We start from the raw sequence: 17,990 nt of genomic DNA on the forward strand, positions 1-17,990 counted from the left end.
CTACTTTAAAGAGTCCTCTCCTGCTGATGTTCAGGTGTATATCAGTATGTAGTGTCTCTACTTTAAAGAGTCCTCTCCTGCTGATGTTCAGGTGTATATCAGTATGTAGTGTCTCTACTTTAAAGAGTCCTCTCCTGCTGATGTTCAGGTGTATATCAGTATGTAGTGTCTCTACTTTAAAGAGTCCTCTCCTGCTGATGTTCAGGTGTATATCAGTATGTAGAGTCTCTACTTTAAAGAGTCCTCTCCTGCTGATGTTCAGGTGTATATCAGTATGTAGTGTCTCTACTTTAAAGAGTCCTCTCCTGCTGATGTTCAGGTGTATATCAGTATGTAGTGTCTCTACTTTAAAGAGTCCTCTCCTGCTGATGTTCAGGTGTATATCAGTATGTAGAGTCTCTACTTTAAAGAGTCCTCTCCTGCTGATGTTCAGGTGTATATCAGTATGTAGTGTCTCTACTTTAAAGAGTCCTCTCCTGCTGATGTTCAGGTGTATATCAGTATGTAGAGTCTCTACTTTAAAGAGTCCTCTCCTGCTGATGTTCAGGTGTATATCAGTATGTAGAGTCTCTACTTTAAAGAGTCCTCTCCTGCTGATGTTCAGGTGTATATCAGTATGTAGAGTCTCTACTTTAAAGAGTCCTCTCCTGCTGATGTTCAGGTGTATATCAGTATGTAGAGTCTCTACTTTAAAGAGTCCTCTCCTGCTGATGTTCAGGTGTATATCAGTATGTAGTGTCTCTACTTTAAAGAGTCCTCTCCTGCTGATGTTCAGGTGTATATCAGTATGTAGAGTCTCTACTTTAAAGAGTCCTCTCCTGCTGATGTTCAGGTGTATAACAGTATGTAGTGTCTCTACTTTAAAGAGTCCTCTGTTGTGAACCCGCTGACCTGCTGTTACGGACGGTTCGACCTCTGATTATTTTATGGAGCTTTGGGAGTAACCGCTCAGATTAAACAATCACTTTGTTCACGGTTTATTTTGGAGGCAATGCCCTGCATGTTTACTCTCATATCTCTGCTGTAAACCCACATTAACCAGCAATCAGTGTGTGCATGAGTGTGTGTGGGTGTGTGAGGGTGTGTAGTAAATGCATGTGATTGGCAGAGTGTGTGTGCATTAAGAAACTCCAGCTGTACTTTCTGATGTTTTTGATTGTGTTTGTTTTACAGCTGTGGTTACTAACAGGAACACCTCAGCTCTCAAAGGACAACAACATTAAAAGACAAGACAGTTTTTGAATCTCAAATGAGTTTGTAAGCATTCGAATAAATCTGCTTTTGCATGACGACGACGACAACAACAACAACAACAACAACAACAACACACATAATAATGAATACTAATCAACAGGTTATGAGTCTCCTGCCGCCTCCACTCATCAGAACCTACTGTTGCTGCCCACACCAGCACTGAACCTGGGGGGGCCTTCTCCATCGCTGCCTCCACCCTCTGAAATCACTCACACATTAGAGACTGTACTGCATAAATAATAATAATAATAATAATAATAATAATAATCCTCAAAAACCACAACACACCAACTGAAATGAGAAGAAAATCCACACAGTGAAATAAGGATGAACTCCAGGTGATGCAGAAACTGTTCTGATGTGTGACGGTTACACCAAGACCTACAGAAACGATGTGTTTCTCAGTCATTACAGTCCACTGTGTTACGGCACGTCAACCAGGAGGGAATCATTTTAATATTTAAATGTTTCAAAAGATTTTAACAAGAAATACAGAAAAAACACCTCGAAACTTCTTTCAAAAATAAAAATGTATATTTTAATCAAAAGAAATCTGAAAGTCATCATTTCCAGATTCAGATGTTTCAAATACATACATTTTCTTCTGGGGAAAAAAAATCAGAAAATATTTTTTTGGTTTGGGGTTTTTCTTTATTATGAAGGGAAAACAATTCTGACTTTAGAAAAAAGAAAAGTTCTGACTTTAGAAAAAAGAGAAGTTCTGACTTTAGAAAAAAGAGAAGTTCTGACTTTAGAAAAAAGAAAAGTTCTGACTTCAGAAAAAAGAAAAGTTCTGACTTTAGAAAAAAGAAAAGTTCTGACTTTAGAAAAAAGAAAAGTTCTGACTTTAGAAAAAAGAAAAGTTCTGACTTTAGAAAAAAGAAAAGTTCTGACTTTAGAAAAAAGAAAAGTTCTGACTTTAGAAAAAAGAAAAGTTCTGACTTTAGAAAAAAGAAAAGTTCTGACTTTAGAAAAAAGAAAAGTTCTGACTTTAGAAAAAAGAAAAGTTCTGACTTTAGAAAAAAGAAAAGTTCTGACTTTAGAACTGAAGTAAATCCCCTTTCTGTTCCTGCAGCAGCTCAGAGGTATACTCTCCTCCAGCAGGGGGCAGCCTCGCTGCTTCCCTACAGTCTGATGTACCTGAGCCTAGGTTCACCTGTCGCCTAAAATAAAGACAGAACTTACAGCCTGCAGACAGGGAAACACACTCCGGATATTTAAATCATGCAGGGTCACTTTATTAATGACCCGTCACTCTAACTCAGTATATCAACATGTGATTGAGTAGAGGAAGAAGCACACACAGTCAACACTGTATTAAATCCAGACTCAGTATTTATTGCGTAATAACTCATCGTGTTTTTGAACCTCCCTCACACACCTGCACTCTGAACATGTGTGCGCGACCTTTGCACCGACCCCTGCCCGTGTGTGTGTGTGTGTATGTGTGTGTGTGTGTGTGTGTGTCCAGCAGTATAAAGGCAGCAGCGGGACAGCAGCAGGTAAACCTCCTCCAGGTGAAGCTCCTCTCTCTCTGCAGGTGTGTATCCCTCCGCCGCCGCCTCACCTGCCGATCAGTGAATCTGTGAGAACACGATTTAACGGACCGAGAGAATAAGAGTTCATATTTAAATATGCACGTCCTGTTTCCCGTAATTTGGGTAGATTTCTGTTGTTTTAGATCCGTGGAAATACAATGTGTGTGTGTGTGTGTGTGTGTGTGTGTGTGTGTGTGTGTGTGTGTGTGTGTGTGTGTGTGTGTGTGTGTGTGTGTGTGAGCGGGATATTTTGGCTCTTTACTTATTTTTTTCGGAGCGTCTTTTTGATTAGATGTGATCCTCTGAAAGGAGCGTGGCCTCTGTTGGTGTTGCTTTTATTCTACAGATCAGTCAGACTGGAGGCAGAGAGGAGTAAAGAACGGTGCTGGTTAGCATTTATTAAAGGGTTTAATATTTAATATAAAAGTGTATCTGAACCTATTAAAACATCTGTTGTTGTTCTATTTAGTATTTATATTGTAATCTTAAATTCCTTTAAGTTATAATATATTTACAGTCGGAGAAAGTGAAGATACTAAAGTAACTTAAATGTGTGTGTGTGTGTGTGTGTGTGTATAATGGAGTCCATGACTGTTCCTCAGCTGATAGCGTGCTTTTATTTTGAAAGGCTGACCGGAAATTCAGCTTTTACTCAATGATGGCCATGTTGTGATATTAGAAGTACAGCTTTATGATCTGTTGTATTTATTATTGTCTCCTTCTCAGTCATGGCTCCTCGTCCTGAGCTGGGGACAGACTTCTCCTCCTCCCTCAGTGAGTTTACTCATCCTCACTCTTCATCATTGTATACTGTTATCCTGTTCTAACCCTCCTCCTCTTCTTCCTCCTCCCCCTCCCCCTCCTCAGATGAAGCTCCAGGTAAGGAGTCCTCCGTCCTCCCGTCTTACTCCACGGTGGATCTAGTGTCTGAAGACAGAGAGGAGGATCCCTGGGATCTCCCGGAGCTCAAAGACACCGGGGTCAGGTGGTCAGGTGAGGCGGCGCCATCCAGCACACACACACACACACACACACACACACACACACACCTTTACAATACCTTTAAACCCCTTCACAAACACCTTCAGTCTTTATTTATATTCCTAATGTTAATCCATATTTATTCATTATTTATTGAAGTGAAGCTCCTGAACCCCTACAGGATCATTAAGGTCTGTCATGTCCTCCTCTCCTCAGATCTGGACACTAAGGAGAGGGTCCTGAGGGTGCTGACAGGTGTGGTGAAAGGTGTGATGCTGCTGGCCTTCCTCTACATCTTCATCTGCTCTCTGGACGTCCTCAGCTCAGCCTTCCAGCTCGTCGGGGGTAAACTCTCTCACAACATCCCCCTTTTTCATCCCTGCTGCTTCTATGACTCCTGCATTAACCCGGTCACTGTGTGTGTGTGTGTGTGTGTGTGTGTGTGTGTTTGTGTGCGCGCATGCAGGTAAAGCAGCAGGGGATATCTTCCAGGATAACGTGATCCTGTCTAACCCTGTGGCGGGGCTGGTGATCGGGGTGTTAGTCACCGTGTTGGTGCAGAGCTCCAGCACCTCGTCCTCCATCGTGGTCAGCATGGTGTCCTCTGGACGTGAGTACACACACACACACCGACACACAGGGGGCTGCTCTGTCTACAGAAACATAAAGGATGCTTCAGAATTATCCTCTATATATTTAGGCTGATTTCTTTCAGCCGGATGACAGGACGGGATCTTCTGTACCTGGAAATGCTTTAAAGAGAGAAAGCAGAACACTTCAGTTTGTAGGAACCACTGCGCTGTAAATGTTTGGGTGTGTGAGGTTTTGCATGCAGAGGACCCTCAGTACACAAACTGAGGTGCACATTAAACTGGAACTAATTTAATGTGCACCTGCAGTGCGATGATACTCCCAGTCAGGTTTAGCGCCCCCTGGGGTAATGAACTGAGGTGACTGTGAGGGGACCCCTTTGTGTGCCTGACATGAGGGGTATGTTTCTCCCCAGTGCTGGACGTGCAGTCTGCAGTGCCGATCATCATGGGCGCTAACATCGGGACGTCCGTCACCAACACCATCGTGGCCATGATGCAGGCCGGAGACAGGAATGAGTTCCGCAGGTAAACCCCATCACAATAATACGGCTGCAGTCCGATGGTCCCTCCAGTCAGGGCTGACAGCGTGTTGCTCCCCCCCAGGGCGTTTGCTGGAGCGACCGTGCACGACTTCTTCAACTGGCTGTCGGTTCTGGTCCTGCTGCCGCTGGAAGTGGCCACCGGCGTTCTGTACAAACTCACCAAGATCATCATCAACTCCTTCAACATCCAGTCCGGAGAGGACGCCCCCGACCTGCTGAATGTCATCACCGACCCGCTCACAGACTCCATCATTCAGGTAAAATGAAATCAAGAAGCCTGCAGTAGCTCACAGACTGCAGGAACCCTGGTCATTAGCTCACAGACTGCAGGAACCCTGGTCATTAGCTCACAGACTGCAGGAACCCTGGTCATTAGCTCACAGACTGCAGGAACCCTGGTCATTAGCTCACAGACTGCAGGAACCCTGGTCATTAGCTCACACACTGCAGGAACCCTGGTCATTAGCTCACAGACTGCAGGAACCCTGGTCATTAGCTCACAGACTGCAGGAACCCTGGTCATTAGCTCACAGACTGCAGGAACCCTGGTCATTAGCTCACAGACTGCAGGAACCCTGGTCATTAGCTCACAGACTGCAGGAACCCTGGTCATTAGCTCACACACTGCAGGAACCCTGGTCATTAGCTCACACACTGCAGGAACCCTGGTCATTAGCTCACAGACTGCAGGAACCCTGGTCATTAGCTCACACACTGCAGGAACCCTGGTCATTAGCTCACACACTGCAGGAACCCTGGTCATTAGCTCACACACTGCAGGAACCCTGGTCATTAGCTCACACACTGCAGGAACCCTGGTCATTAGCTCACAGACTGCAGGAACCCTGGTCATTAGCTCACACACTGCAGGAACCCTGGTCATTAGCTCACACACTGCAGGAACCCTGGTCATTAGCTCACACACTGCAGGAACCCTGGTCATTAGCTCACACACTGCAGGAACCCTGGTCATTAGCTCACAGACTGCAGGAACCCTGGTCATTAGCTCACACACTGCAGGAACCCTGGTCATTAGCTCACAGACTGCAGGAACCCTGGTCATTAGCTCACAGACTGCAGGAACCCTGGTCATTAGCTCACAGACTGCAGGAACCCTGGTCATTAGCTCACACACTGCAGGAACCCTGGTCATTAGCTCACACACTGCAGGAACCCTGGTCATTAGCTCACACACTGCAGGAACCCTGGTCATTAGCTCACAGACTGCAGGAACCCTGGTCATTAGCTCACACACTGCAGGAACCCTGGTCATTAGCTCACAGACTGCAGGAACCCTGGTCATTAACTCACACACTGCAGGAACCCTGGTCATTAGCTCACAGACTGCAGGAACCCTGGTCATTAGCTCACAGACTGCAGGAACCCTGGTCATTAGCTCACAGACTGCAGGAACCCTGGTCATTAGCTCACACACTGCAGGAACCCTGGTCATTAGCTCACACACCAGTGTTAATTTTGACAGTAAATTCTGATTTAGTCTTAGTCTTAGTCTTTTGAATAACAGACCGTTTAGTTTTAGTCATATTTTAGTCATCTGAAATCTTTTAGTCTTAGTCTAGTTTTAGTCGACTAAATATCATCAGTTTTAGTCTTAGTCTAGTCTTAAGTCTTTTAGTCTTAGTCTAGTTTTAGCAGACCACCTAATAGCAGATAAGTCGACTAAATCTACCGTGGACTTCGTTGAATAAATGTTTCACCAGAATTGGAATGGTATTAAGGTTTGAATATGCAATACAGACAGAGATTTAACAGAACAAAACATGTATTTTATTTTACTTTTAATGTCAAAAACACTGACCATGGCTTTTTCACAAAAGATAATCTCAAATAAAGTTAGCATAAGGCCTGCTCTCCCTGAAAAATATACATGCTCCCTGAAAAAGATATGCATTCTCCTTGAATGATATGTATTGCATATGACATCTATTTCAATAATATTGTCTTTCATCTTGAAAGAATAAATCACCTAACTCAAAAAAAATAAACAAATAAATAAAGTGCAATTCTCAAAAATAATAATACAACTATTGGTTGTAATGCCATTGCACAAGGTAGATACAGAAAATGCACTACTGATAACGTTCACGTACTGTACCTCAAGATAACTTAAATTACTGTTAGGCTACAATGCCTTACAAAATCAACAAGAATTCTCAAAAGTAGAATAAAAGATGTATTGGCTGTAATACTCCTTAATGTTCAAGTAAATGAAAAAAAAAAACACCCTGCTGTGCTGTCTCAGCATTTAAAATACAGGTAAATATCACATTAAACTAAAAAGCACACAACTCTGTAACTAAGCATCATCTTCTTAGTCATCAACTATTACTCTGTGCATTGTGAGCAAAATCACTTAGATTTGAAAAGGAAAAACAAAACATATGTAGCCTAAAAGAAAATATGCATTGGTTGAAATGTCATTGCACACAAAACAAAATATTCTTCTGTTAATAATTCGAAGTAGTATCAATGAGCTAGTATCAAGGAGCTCAACTCAAGACAAGTGAATTACATGCTCAGCTGTAATGCCATTATTGCATGGAACAAGAAAAATCTCTCTGCTCTCATATTAAACAAAAAACAAAACAAATACCAGACCGGAAACTCTAAGTTGTGCATATACTGCTACAGCTGTAATGCTGTAAATAGCAGTGAATACAACAGTTCTATTTGTTTCTGTTCATTTTAAGGAAAGCACTTCGCTCCAAGCTGACCCTTCCTCTGTTGCGCCGTCCTCTTGTGAGGTCACCTGTGATGCTGAATACTCTCTCTGCAAAAGCTTGAGAAGCTGGCATAGCCAACAAGTCCAAAGCAAAAGGTTTTAAACTGTGATAAAAACTGTCACTCTTTTCCAGCCAGAAAATCTGTTCCTGTGTCCTCAGTGATGGGATGTGAAAGTTCTTCCTTGTACTTAATGATCTGCTGCCTGACGCTGGTTGTGGAGGTTTTCTGTTTAGGTCTTGTGGTGCGGCATTTTGAGAGGAACCTAAACACCGGCTGCTTTGAAGATGGCGCTGGTTCTGGTTCCTCAATGACTTCTTCTGCATCATCGTCAGACTGGTGGTCCTCCTGTCTTGTGTGTGGGAGGAAAGTGCATTTGACCACATAGTCTTCTGCCTGTTTCAGCAGTTCCTGGATATTTCCATCAGCTACATCAACATTAACAAGGATTTCACAGACAGTTGGGTTGACAAAGCAGGCAGCTGCTGCAAGTGGTGAGAACTTTTCATCGGTTGGATCCAAGAGGCAAGCAAAACGCAGGTTCAGATTTGATCTCATTTTCTCTGCAAGAGTGGCGAGGTCTCTGTACCGGCTGTTCTCTGCAAAGTCAGCTAGGTGGCTCAGCAGATCAAAGAGGGCAGGAACCACTAGGGACATAGATGTGGTGTCACTCTGGAGGGTTTTAGTGTGTTCTGCAAAAGGAAGCAGTAGGTCACGCAATGATGAAAGCTTTTGCCACTCACTAGTAAGCAAACTGTCCCATCCCATGTCATTTGTGATTTGACAGACAGTATCTTTGACTGTGAGGAGTCGTGTGACCATGTTGAATGTGCTTGACCAGCGTGTGGGGCAGTCATTTACAACAATGACACCACACTGGTCTAGTAGCCTCTGTGTTGCAACTGAAGACTTGCGAAAGAGCTTCACCACAGACCTTGCTTTATCGAGGACTCTTTTGACAGTTGTTTCTTTCTGCAACATGTGGACCACAAGTTGTATGGTATGCACCACGCACGGCGTCCGGGCCATTTCCATGTCGACATGATGGTACCTAATAACAAGAAAAGACAACCAAATAAGTCTAAACCTAATAAAGTGTCTGGTGTGGGTCTGTATATACGTAGTGTGTGGCAGGGGGGACATCATTCATGTGATAATTGACTATAATGTAAAATAATAAACTAAACATGGCTCACCGCTGGTCATCAATTTCAGAGTCACTTTCCATCGCGGTTTCGGACCCAGGGGAGTCAGCCTCAGAGCTGGTTTCTTCTGCTGTGGTGTTTTTAAAGGCTGCCACCATGTTACTTCCATTGTCCGTTATTACCGTCAGGATCTTCTCCTTCGGTATGGCCCACTCTTGTATACATTCGTCCACACATGCCTTAATAGACAGTGCAGTGTGTGGGTGAGCTACTTGTTCAAGGGCCAACAATATGTGTGCAGGTTTGATTTGTTCAACACAAAAGTAGCATGCGCTAATAGCAAGGAATGAGGCGGTCAGTCCTTTTTTTGTCCACAAGTCAAGGCCAATGGATACTCTCCGGGCAGCAGCCAGTCTCTGTTTGAATTTTTGTCTTTCATGTTCATATTGTGTTTCAATCAAATTGCTAATTTTAGTTTTCTTTGGAATTGCTAGTCTCCTATCTACTATCTCCATCATTTGCACAAAGTCCTCGTCTTCAATTGTTGTGAGTGGTAAACCTGTGCGTCCAATCCATCTGGCTATGGCCTGCTCCTTGGTCTGTTGCTCCTTTGATTCCATTTTGTACTTTGAAGAACTTTGGAAAGCTGTAGAGATAGTCTGCTGCTGGGTTGAACTTGCACTAGCAGCACTAGCTTTATTTCCCCTTGGCCCATGGTCATCAGACGTCTTCTGTATCTGTGAGGGAGAATAAAGGGAGAATCAAGTTGTGAATCAAGTAATCAAGTGTAGTTTCCACGGAGATTGTGTTAAACTAGCGGGCTCGTAAACGATGCCGTTAGTAACCAACATCCCACTGAACAGTAACGCTTAATGACCTTATAGTTCACCTTTTACCTTAATAATATTCGCTGAAATTATCCAGGTAGCAATTAAAGCATGTTATAGACTTGAAATGAACAATATTAGCTGGCTAGTTAGAGATAATCCTGACTGTCATCAGTGCCTCAAAACGAACCTTTTATGTTAACGTTTTGCCTAGCGAACGGAAGGAACCGAAGCATATTAGCTTCTAGGCTCACAAGACATCCACATGAATTCTGTTTTCCCCCCCCCCTCTATTTTATTCCATCACAGTAAAGGTTAATGATCTTATCGTTCATCTTACCTTAAAAACATTCACTGAAATTATCCAAGTAGCAATTAAAGCATGTTATAGACATGGACTGAACAATACTATCTTATAGCTGGCTAGTTAGAGATAATCCTGACTGCCATCAGTGCCCCAAAACAAACTTTTTATGTTTTGCCTAGCGAACCGAAGCTCATGATAGCTTCTAGGCTAACAACCATAGACTGTAAAAAATAGCTAACAACACATCCACGTGAATTCTGGTGGTTTAATTTAGCTTCTATTTTATTCCAAGTTTAGCGCAAACACAGTGGTTTATGTGATAAAATAACGTGTATGCTTACCTTCGCATGTATCTCTGGATGCACCGACTGCAAATGTCGTTTCAAATTTGTCGTGTTTTTTCCAGTTATTTTGGCTCCACACGGCTGGCAGGTGGTCTTGTTTTCATTAGTATGATAAGTAAAGTGTGACCAGATATCAATTCTTCTTTTTCTTCCCAGTTCTGACATTTCTTTAGGCTAATTCTTTAAGTCATTTGCCGCCCTTTGAAATGACTGCTGCAAAAAGGCTGCTTCTACGAGACTCGCTCTGATTGGACTTTTTCTTCTTCTTCTTTATGGCGGTTGGCAACTAACTTTTGATTGGATTTCTTCCCAACTTGTCACACAAAAAAAGTAATTCTGATGGGATCTCTTCTCCATTCGTCCCTCCCTAATATGTTCGTCTTATTTTTATTCGTTGACTAACGTGTCCGTTATATTAGTCACAGTCTTCGTCATCATATCTGACTTTTTATTTAGTTTTTATTTAGTTTCCGTCCGTGAAAAAGGTTCGTTGACGAATATTTTTCGTCATAGTCTTCGTCAACGAAATTAACACTGTCACACACTGCAGGAACCCTGGTCATTAGCTCACAGACTGCAGGAACCCTGGTCATTAGCTCACACACTGCAGGAACCCTGGTCATTAGCTCACAGACTGCAGGAACCCTGGTCATTAGCTCACACACTGCAGGAACCCTGGTCATTAGCTCACACACTGCAGGAACCCTGGTCATTAGCTCACAGACTGCAGGAACCCTGGTCATTAGCTCACACACTGCAGGAACCCTGGTCATTAGCTCACAGACTGCAGGAACCCTGGTCATTAGCTCACACACTGCAGGAACCCTGGTCATTAACATGCGATGTGTGATAAACCATTTTTTTTGTAATTCTACTAAAACAACCTTTTTCTAATCTCTCTAAACCTTAATACGTTCTCTTGAATGCTGCTCCTGATTTGTAGCCGTGGTTGTGTACTTATTGTCTGTATTCGTATTGCTACGTTGTGCTTTTACTCAGTATGTAACATGCTAAACGATTACCTGCTATGTGGCTTTGCTGTAACACTGATAACGTGCCGGCTGTGCGACCAATAAAGAGTTCTGATTCTGATTATTTAGGAACTTTCAAAATGTGTTATTTGTGTTTTTATCAGCTGGATAAATCCGTCATCACAGGGATAGCCACCGGTGACCCAGCAGCCAGAAACAAGAGTCTGATCAAAGTGTGGTGCAAGAAGGAGACCAACACGGTGAGATGCATCCCATACTGTAACACACACAGTAAACACACACACAGTAAACACACACACTGTGGTTACCCTGCTGTTAATCACTGATGTTGTCCGGCTGTGACCACAGGCTGTGAGCTCATGCTGTTATTTTATAAAGCAGGACCGCTACGTTTTCAGAGATCATCACGGTGACTTCCTAATTACCATTGCCTTTCTGTTGTTGCCGGGCAGACTTTCTGGAACGTGACAGTGGAGAGCTGCAGCGCCGGAATCGTCTGCTGGGAGGACGGAAACCTGACCTGGACCCAGATGAACTCGTCCTGGACCGACTACCAGCAGAGATGTAAGCATGCAGTCTGAGTCTCTGAGGATCTGAGGCTGAGTGATATATGAGACACAGCAGCTCCTTCAGGCTGGGATGTCCACACAATCCCCTCCTTTCAGTCCTCAGTGACTCAGCGGAGGGTTTCTACCTGCTCAAAGGCTCCATTCATGTTGCTGCTGAAGCACCTGAGGGCCGCCTGACCAGAACAGAAACCCCCTTAAAACACAGGCCTTTGTGTGGGGTTTAAAAAACAGGATAACATCATCAGAATGACAGGCCCTGTGCAGGCTGCAGAAACTGTTGAAGGTTTGAGCTGAGGCTAAGGCTGTAGAAGTATCCCTGGGACAGCAACACTACTTCTGAAGTGTATTCTAAGCTAAAGGCAGATACTTATAGATAAATACTTTTCCTTACATACCAAAGAAGGACTGAAGGGGATTTTATGTGGATTTATGGATTGGTTTGGTTCTGGTCTTTCTCAAATGACAAATGTTTGAGCAGCTGTACATCTCAAAGAAAGGCTGTGACTCCCACTGATGAGACCAGCCTTCAGTAGACGCTCTGATGCTGGTCCTCTCTCCGCAGGCAAACTTAATGCTGGTCCTCTCTCTGCAGGCAAACTTAATACTGGTCCTCTCTCTGCAGGTAAACACATCTTCGCCAACGTGAACCTCCCGGACCTGGTGGTGGGCCTGATTCTGCTGGCCCTGTCCCTCTTCGTCCTCTGCTCCTGCCTCATCCTCATCGTCAAGCTGCTCAACTCCATGCTGAAGGGCCAGGTGGCCGTGGTCATCAAGAAGGTGCTCAACACAGGTAACTAAAACCACTTTGTGTTGACGACCTCAACCTCCAGCCTGTCTGATAGTCAGCTCACCTCCATGCATGGTGATGCCTGATGAGCAGCACAGGTACAGACCTCCTGCTGCTGCTTCTGACTCACATGCAGGTCCACCCGTCCTGCAGCATGATGGAGGAGCTGAGGCACAAACACCGCTGTGAGGAAACTCCTGGAGATATATATATATTTCAGAACTCTTTAACACATAATAACACAAGACACAGAAGAGCGCTGGACCCTGAGCTCAGGGTAATCCCTTTGAGAGAGCCAGCAGTCTTCATGGAGCGTTCAAAGCGTCCTACACCAAAGGGATGGAGGGTCATACCATGAGGGGTAAGGGCTGACTCTCCAGAGGGCCTCCTGTAATGCTCTCCTGTTCCCTGCAGACTTCCCATTCCCCTTCGCCTGGGTCACTGGATACCTCGCCATGTTTGTGGGGGCGGGGATGACCTTCATCGTTCAGAGCAGCTCCGTCTTCACCTCCGCCATAACGCCTCTAGTTGGTAAGACTTTGGGTGAAATATATTGTTAATCACATCATTACTTTTCTCTCAAACCGTCTAATACTTCAGACGTCACTCAAAGATATATATTTTAAACCTTCCAAAACTGAGCTGTATAAACTGTGTGATACTCATATCACATGGATAATTACTTTATTAAATGGTAGATTGAGAGATATAGCAATGTTTTTTTTAGCATTCATATCTTTAACGATAGGAATAAACCATTACTGTAATAAAACCGATTCAATAAGTACAATGTGACTCCCTTCTTATATTGGTATAAATCATTTAAATGTGTTTTATTTCATTTTAAAATAGAGCAACTAAACAGTAAATAATTATCTTGGTGGCTTTGAATTCTTGTCTCTTCCTCCTCCAGGTATCGGAGTCATCAGCCTGGAGAGAGCGTACCCTCTGACGCTGGGATCCAACATTGGCACGACCACCACGGCTATCCTGGCTGCTATGGCCAGCCCCGGAGAGACCCTGGAGAACTCGCTGCAGGTGAGAGGCTGGAGGCATCTCAAAGCCTCTGCTCTGTGTGTTGTATCTGTTAGCTATGGAAGGAGAACAGTGGTAGCGCGGTAGTTAGCTTTTAGCCTTTAGCAGCTAACTGTAACATGTTAGCATGCTAATGTTAGCTTATGACTCCGAGTGGTGGACTGATACTTCCTCACAGCTCTGATTTGTGTTCCTGCAGATCGCTCTTTGCCACTTCTTCTTCAACATCATGGGGATCATGCTCTGGTACCCCATCCCGTTCATGCGGCTGCCCATCCGGCTGGCCCGCGGCCTGGGGAACCACACGGCCCAGTATCGCTGGTTCGCCGCGTTCTACCTCTTCCTCTGCTTCCTGGTCCTTCCTCTGGGCGTCTTCGGGCTCTCTCTGGCCGGCTGGCAGGTCCTGGTCGGCGTGGGCGTTCCCATCGTGGCGCTGGTGGTCTTCGTGATCGTCGTGAACGTGATGCAGTCGCGCTGCAAACGCTTCCTGCCCGGGATCCTGCGGACCTGGGAGTTCCTGCCGCGGCCGCTGCACTCCATGGAGCCGTGGGACGCCATGGTGACGTCACTGTCCGGGTTCTGCGGGAGGCGCTGCTGCTGCTGCTGCAAGTGCTGCAGGAGCGACCAGGAGGAAGAGGAGGAGGAGGGGAAGAGGAGGAACAGCAGGAAGAGTCTGGAGATGTACGACAATCACGGCATGTCGAAAGAAGAGGACACGGTGGATGCAGTGAAGGCCACTAACCTCTAGGGGTCCAGACCCGCTGGTTCTGAATGTCATCACCTATTTTTATATTTTGTATCGTGTGTTTCAGAGGTCGTCGGTTTATTTTCTCTAACTTCAAGCATTGAAATTTAAAATATTTAATGTAACATTTGAGATATTGTTGTCAGTATTGAAGACTTTATGATATTGTAAATTAAAAACAAATCCTATTTTTAAAAGCAGAGGTTCATTCTTTTCTTCCACTTTTACACCGCCTGTAAAGATGAACACGTTGCCTTCTTTTAACGTGTTCTCATGTATGTGTCATATAGAAAGCACACAGATGGTTTGAGGTCAAGGTTAATTATTAATAGATGTAATCAGAGGCATCTTAAATCGGAGGATTGCTCTGATATCTGATTTCCTTTGAACAGCAGTATCTGACTTCAGACGGAAACATCGGGCAAAGTCCGTCTGCTATAAAATCCAGGTATAATAATGGGTTTAATAGGTAGTGCCTGATTACTGATTATGAGACAATGGTAGTGACCAATCTACGGAGGAGGATTTCGGTCATTCTCTTGGTCACATGACCAAAAGGGAGATATCCAATATCTGACTTTTGTCTCATAATTTAGATTTCTTTTTCGCTTTTCGGATTTTATTTTTCTCAAAATCTCAAATTTCTGACTTTGGAGAAAATAATCAGAATTCTGAGATTTTCAGAGAAACAAAAGTCTCAGGGCAACAATATTTTTCAGAAGTTTTAGATTAAAGTAAGAACTTGGTCTTTAATCTCAAAACACAAACACCAAAATCACTTTTGGTCGGATCTCTTTTTTCTTTGAAAGTATCGGGTCCGATCTGTCAGGGTGGTTAAGATGACCTGGTTAGTAAAGCTGCTGTTATTGTCTGACCTCGTTAGTCCAATCACAGTAAAGTCCCCCCTTAGCATGTGCATCACACGTTAACAGCGTGTCGGGCATCGTCCTCACATCTCTGGGAGCAGCGTACTGATGTGAAAGCAGTTTCATATCAAAGTCCAGAAGCATGTGAGGTCTATTTCTAAATAACCTACAGACAAGTTCCAGGTACACAAGGCAGAGATGGAGAACAGGCAGGAAGATTTAATGGAGTAATAAAATGTAATCCACATCAGCTGAGAGCCTTTCACCTCAGAGATGTAGTCAGTCAGATTATTGTACACACGCTGGCTGAATAAGATCGGGCTGCAGATCTGAGCGGGTTAAAGAGCAGGACTATAATTTACTCTGATATTAAATCTCCTTTATGTCTTTGAATTTGAATTAGAAATGTAAAAAGTGACGGTATAGAATAAAATGTATATGTATGAATAAAACGGTCTGTCTGTGTCTGTCTGTGTCTGTCTGTCTGTCTGAGAAGCAGACTGGGGGTGAACAGAGGGTGTTCTTAATGCACCACAGTGAACATGATGCTGATAGTCTTGTCCTGCAGGGCTCAGGAGCTCGCCCCGGCTCCTTCTCCGGTCCTCCCCCTCAGTCCTCCTCTGATATGGATCAGATTGTTTATGGTATCTCTTTTACAGCATTAACAACCACAGAGCTAATCTGAGTATCAACGGTAGCTGAAGGTTTACAGTTTACAGCTGCAGGTGAAGGTCCACAGAGACGGTCACCTGAGGACAGACACACACTCCGACACTCAGATACCCCTCTGGCTTTCTGAGTTATGTCTGTCAGGACGTCCAAGATGAACTGTTTCAGTATAAAGATCATCACTTCCTTAAACGTTAGGTTCATTTAGACATAGAAGGTGACCAGTACCAGAGTACCAGCTCTGTGGTGGTACTGGTGGGTCGACCATACCCTCCCCCTGAATCCCAGAACTACTACCCCACTCCCCCACACGTTCTGAAACTCTGACAGTGCTTCTATTCAAGGCGCTTACTACAGTGACTCCCTGTCAGTGTGTGAATGTGTTCATTGAGATCAGTGTAATTTAGATGGTATTTCAATGGGCTTCTTCGTTTAATTGCAGGTTGCAGACATTGAGTAGAGGTGAGTTACAGGAGACGCTGTCCTCTCTGATGTACTGAGACTGTTCAGTAACTCAGACAAGTTTCAAATCAATATTACAGACGTGATTGTGTCTGTGACTTGATGCAACTCACTTTTAGTCCTTCATGGTGTTTAATCTCTCTGGGTTCAGTGAAAACCCTGAAGAGTGAGATGTGTGAAAGCTGTAAATCCATTGAGAGGATTGTCAGGGTTTATTGAAGCTGGTCAAAGTTAACCATCGACTGCAAGTTTAATATTATCAGTTATTCAAGGTCTTACTATCGATTGCTGATGGGTGATTCTCTGAATTCGGTGCACATTGGGTTCTCTGGTTTATACAATGTGTTTCTGAACATTGCATCTGATGAAGGACTATTTGAACTTCTGAGAAAATACGTTTTCCCACCTTAGGCATTAAATCCCAAACATTATTAGGAATTTCTTTGTCACTTAGGTTGTTTTAAATTCAATCCCATAACAGGACAATTTGATTCCTGTATGATTATAATTCTAAAACATATTCAAAGCAATTCTTCCAGTGCCTTGGTAATCACCTGTCCCTTGTGTAAGATAACTTATTGGAAGTATATTTTATGTGATTCTGAATAATAATAATTTGACTGTCAAGTAGGATATGGCAACTTAACGTACAAGCGGTCTTCATAAATCATGAAAATATACTTTAACATAAACATTAGGCTTTCGTATATTTTCTACTTGTCCTCTAAATGTTGCATACAGTTCAACAAACATGTATCTAATATTTGTTATTATTATCAAAACATTTATGAAAATGTGTCAAATAACAGAGTTGAACACACTGTAACAGGGTTGAACACACTGTAACAGAGTTGAACACACTGTAACAGAGTTGAACACACTGTAACAGGTTTGAACACACTGTAACAGGGTTGAACACACTGTAACAGGTTTGAACACACTGTAACAGGGTTGAACACACTGTAACAGGTTTGAACACACTGTAACAGAGTTGAACACACTGTAACAGGGTTGAACACACTGTAACAGGGTTGAACACACTGTAACAGGGTTGAACACACTGTAACAGGGTTGAACACACTGTAACAGGTTTGAACACACTGTAACAGAGTTGAACACACTGTAACAGGGTTGAACACACTGTAACAGGTTTGAACACACTGTAACAGAGTTGAACACACTGTAACAGAGTTGAACACACTGTAACAGGTTTGAACACACTGTAACAGGGTTGAACACACTGTAACAGGTTTGAACACACTGTAACAGAGTTGAACACACTGTAACAGAGTTGAACACACTGTAACAGGTTTGAACACACTGTAACAGGGTTGAACACACTGTAACAGGTTTGAACACACTGTAACAGGGTTGAACACACTGTAACAGGGTTGAACACACTGTAACAGGGTTGAACACACTGTAACAGGGTTGAACACACTGTAACAGGTTTGAACACACTGTAACAGGGTTGAACACACTGTAACAGAGTTGAACACACTGTAACAGGGTTGAACACACTGTAACAGGGTTGAACACACTGTAACAGAGTTGAACACACTGTAACAGGGTTGAACACACTGTAACAGGTT

The 17,990-nt window shown here is 43.5% G+C and overlaps 2 protein-coding genes across 2 annotated transcripts; one reads left to right on the forward strand and one right to left on the reverse strand.

Moving 5' to 3' along the window:
• The first annotated feature begins 2,762 nt into the window (after nucleotides 1–2,762).
• On the forward strand, nucleotides 2,763–15,007 carry slc34a2b (solute carrier family 34 member 2b). Its single transcript, XM_063890660.1, has 13 exons — nucleotides 2,763–2,794; nucleotides 3,519–3,566; nucleotides 3,660–3,785; nucleotides 3,990–4,118; nucleotides 4,240–4,383; nucleotides 4,780–4,891; nucleotides 4,970–5,165; nucleotides 11,409–11,504; nucleotides 11,718–11,829; nucleotides 12,457–12,624; nucleotides 13,036–13,152; nucleotides 13,535–13,659; nucleotides 13,856–15,007. The coding sequence occupies exons 2-13, from the start codon at nucleotides 3,521–3,523 to the stop codon at nucleotides 14,402–14,404; spliced, it is 1,920 nt and encodes a 639-aa protein (XP_063746730.1). The 5' UTR covers nucleotides 2,763–2,794; nucleotides 3,519–3,520; the 3' UTR covers nucleotides 14,405–15,007.
• LOC134869260 (E3 SUMO-protein ligase ZBED1-like) lies at nucleotides 7,802–10,794 on the reverse strand. The gene is made up of 4 exons (XM_063890747.1): nucleotides 10,271–10,794; nucleotides 8,847–9,532; nucleotides 8,585–8,701; nucleotides 7,802–8,342 (listed from the first exon to the last, which is right to left on the reverse strand). The coding sequence occupies exons 1-4, from the start codon at nucleotides 10,436–10,438 to the stop codon at nucleotides 8,333–8,335; spliced, it is 981 nt and encodes a 326-aa protein (XP_063746817.1). The 5' UTR covers nucleotides 10,439–10,794; the 3' UTR covers nucleotides 7,802–8,332.
• Nucleotides 15,008–17,990: the final 2,983 nt, after the last annotated feature.

Source organism: Eleginops maclovinus, chromosome 9 (genome assembly GCF_036324505.1).
Source record: "Eleginops maclovinus isolate JMC-PN-2008 ecotype Puerto Natales chromosome 9, JC_Emac_rtc_rv5, whole genome shotgun sequence".
Classification (NCBI taxonomy): Eukaryota; Metazoa; Chordata; class Actinopteri; order Perciformes; family Eleginopidae; genus Eleginops; species Eleginops maclovinus.

What these genes read in the sequence shown, in the direction of transcription:
- slc34a2b (XM_063890660.1), top strand. Translation starts at nt 3,521, where the DNA reads ATGGCTCCTCGTCCTGAGCTGGGGACAGACTTCTCCTCCTCCCTCA. An exon ending in CAGCATGGTGTCCTCTGGAC is followed by an intron (nt 4,384 to 4,779) that starts GTGAGTACACAC and finishes GTTTCTCCCCAG; the next exon opens with TGCTGGACGTGCAGTCTGCA. An exon ending in TCACAGACTCCATCATTCAG is followed by an intron (nt 5,166 to 11,408) that starts GTAAAATGAAAT and finishes TGTTTTTATCAG; the next exon opens with CTGGATAAATCCGTCATCAC.
- LOC134869260 (XM_063890747.1), bottom strand. Translation starts at nt 10,438, where the DNA reads ATGTCAGAACTGGGAAGAAAAAGAAGAATTGATATCTGGTCACACTTT. An exon ending in ATCCAGAGATACATGCGAAG is followed by an intron (nt 9,533 to 10,270) that starts GTAAGCATACAC and finishes TCTCCCTCACAG; the next exon opens with ATACAGAAGACGTCTGATGA. An exon ending in TCTGAAATTGATGACCAGCG is followed by an intron (nt 8,702 to 8,846) that starts GTGAGCCATGTT and finishes TCTTGTTATTAG; the next exon opens with GTACCATCATGTCGACATGG.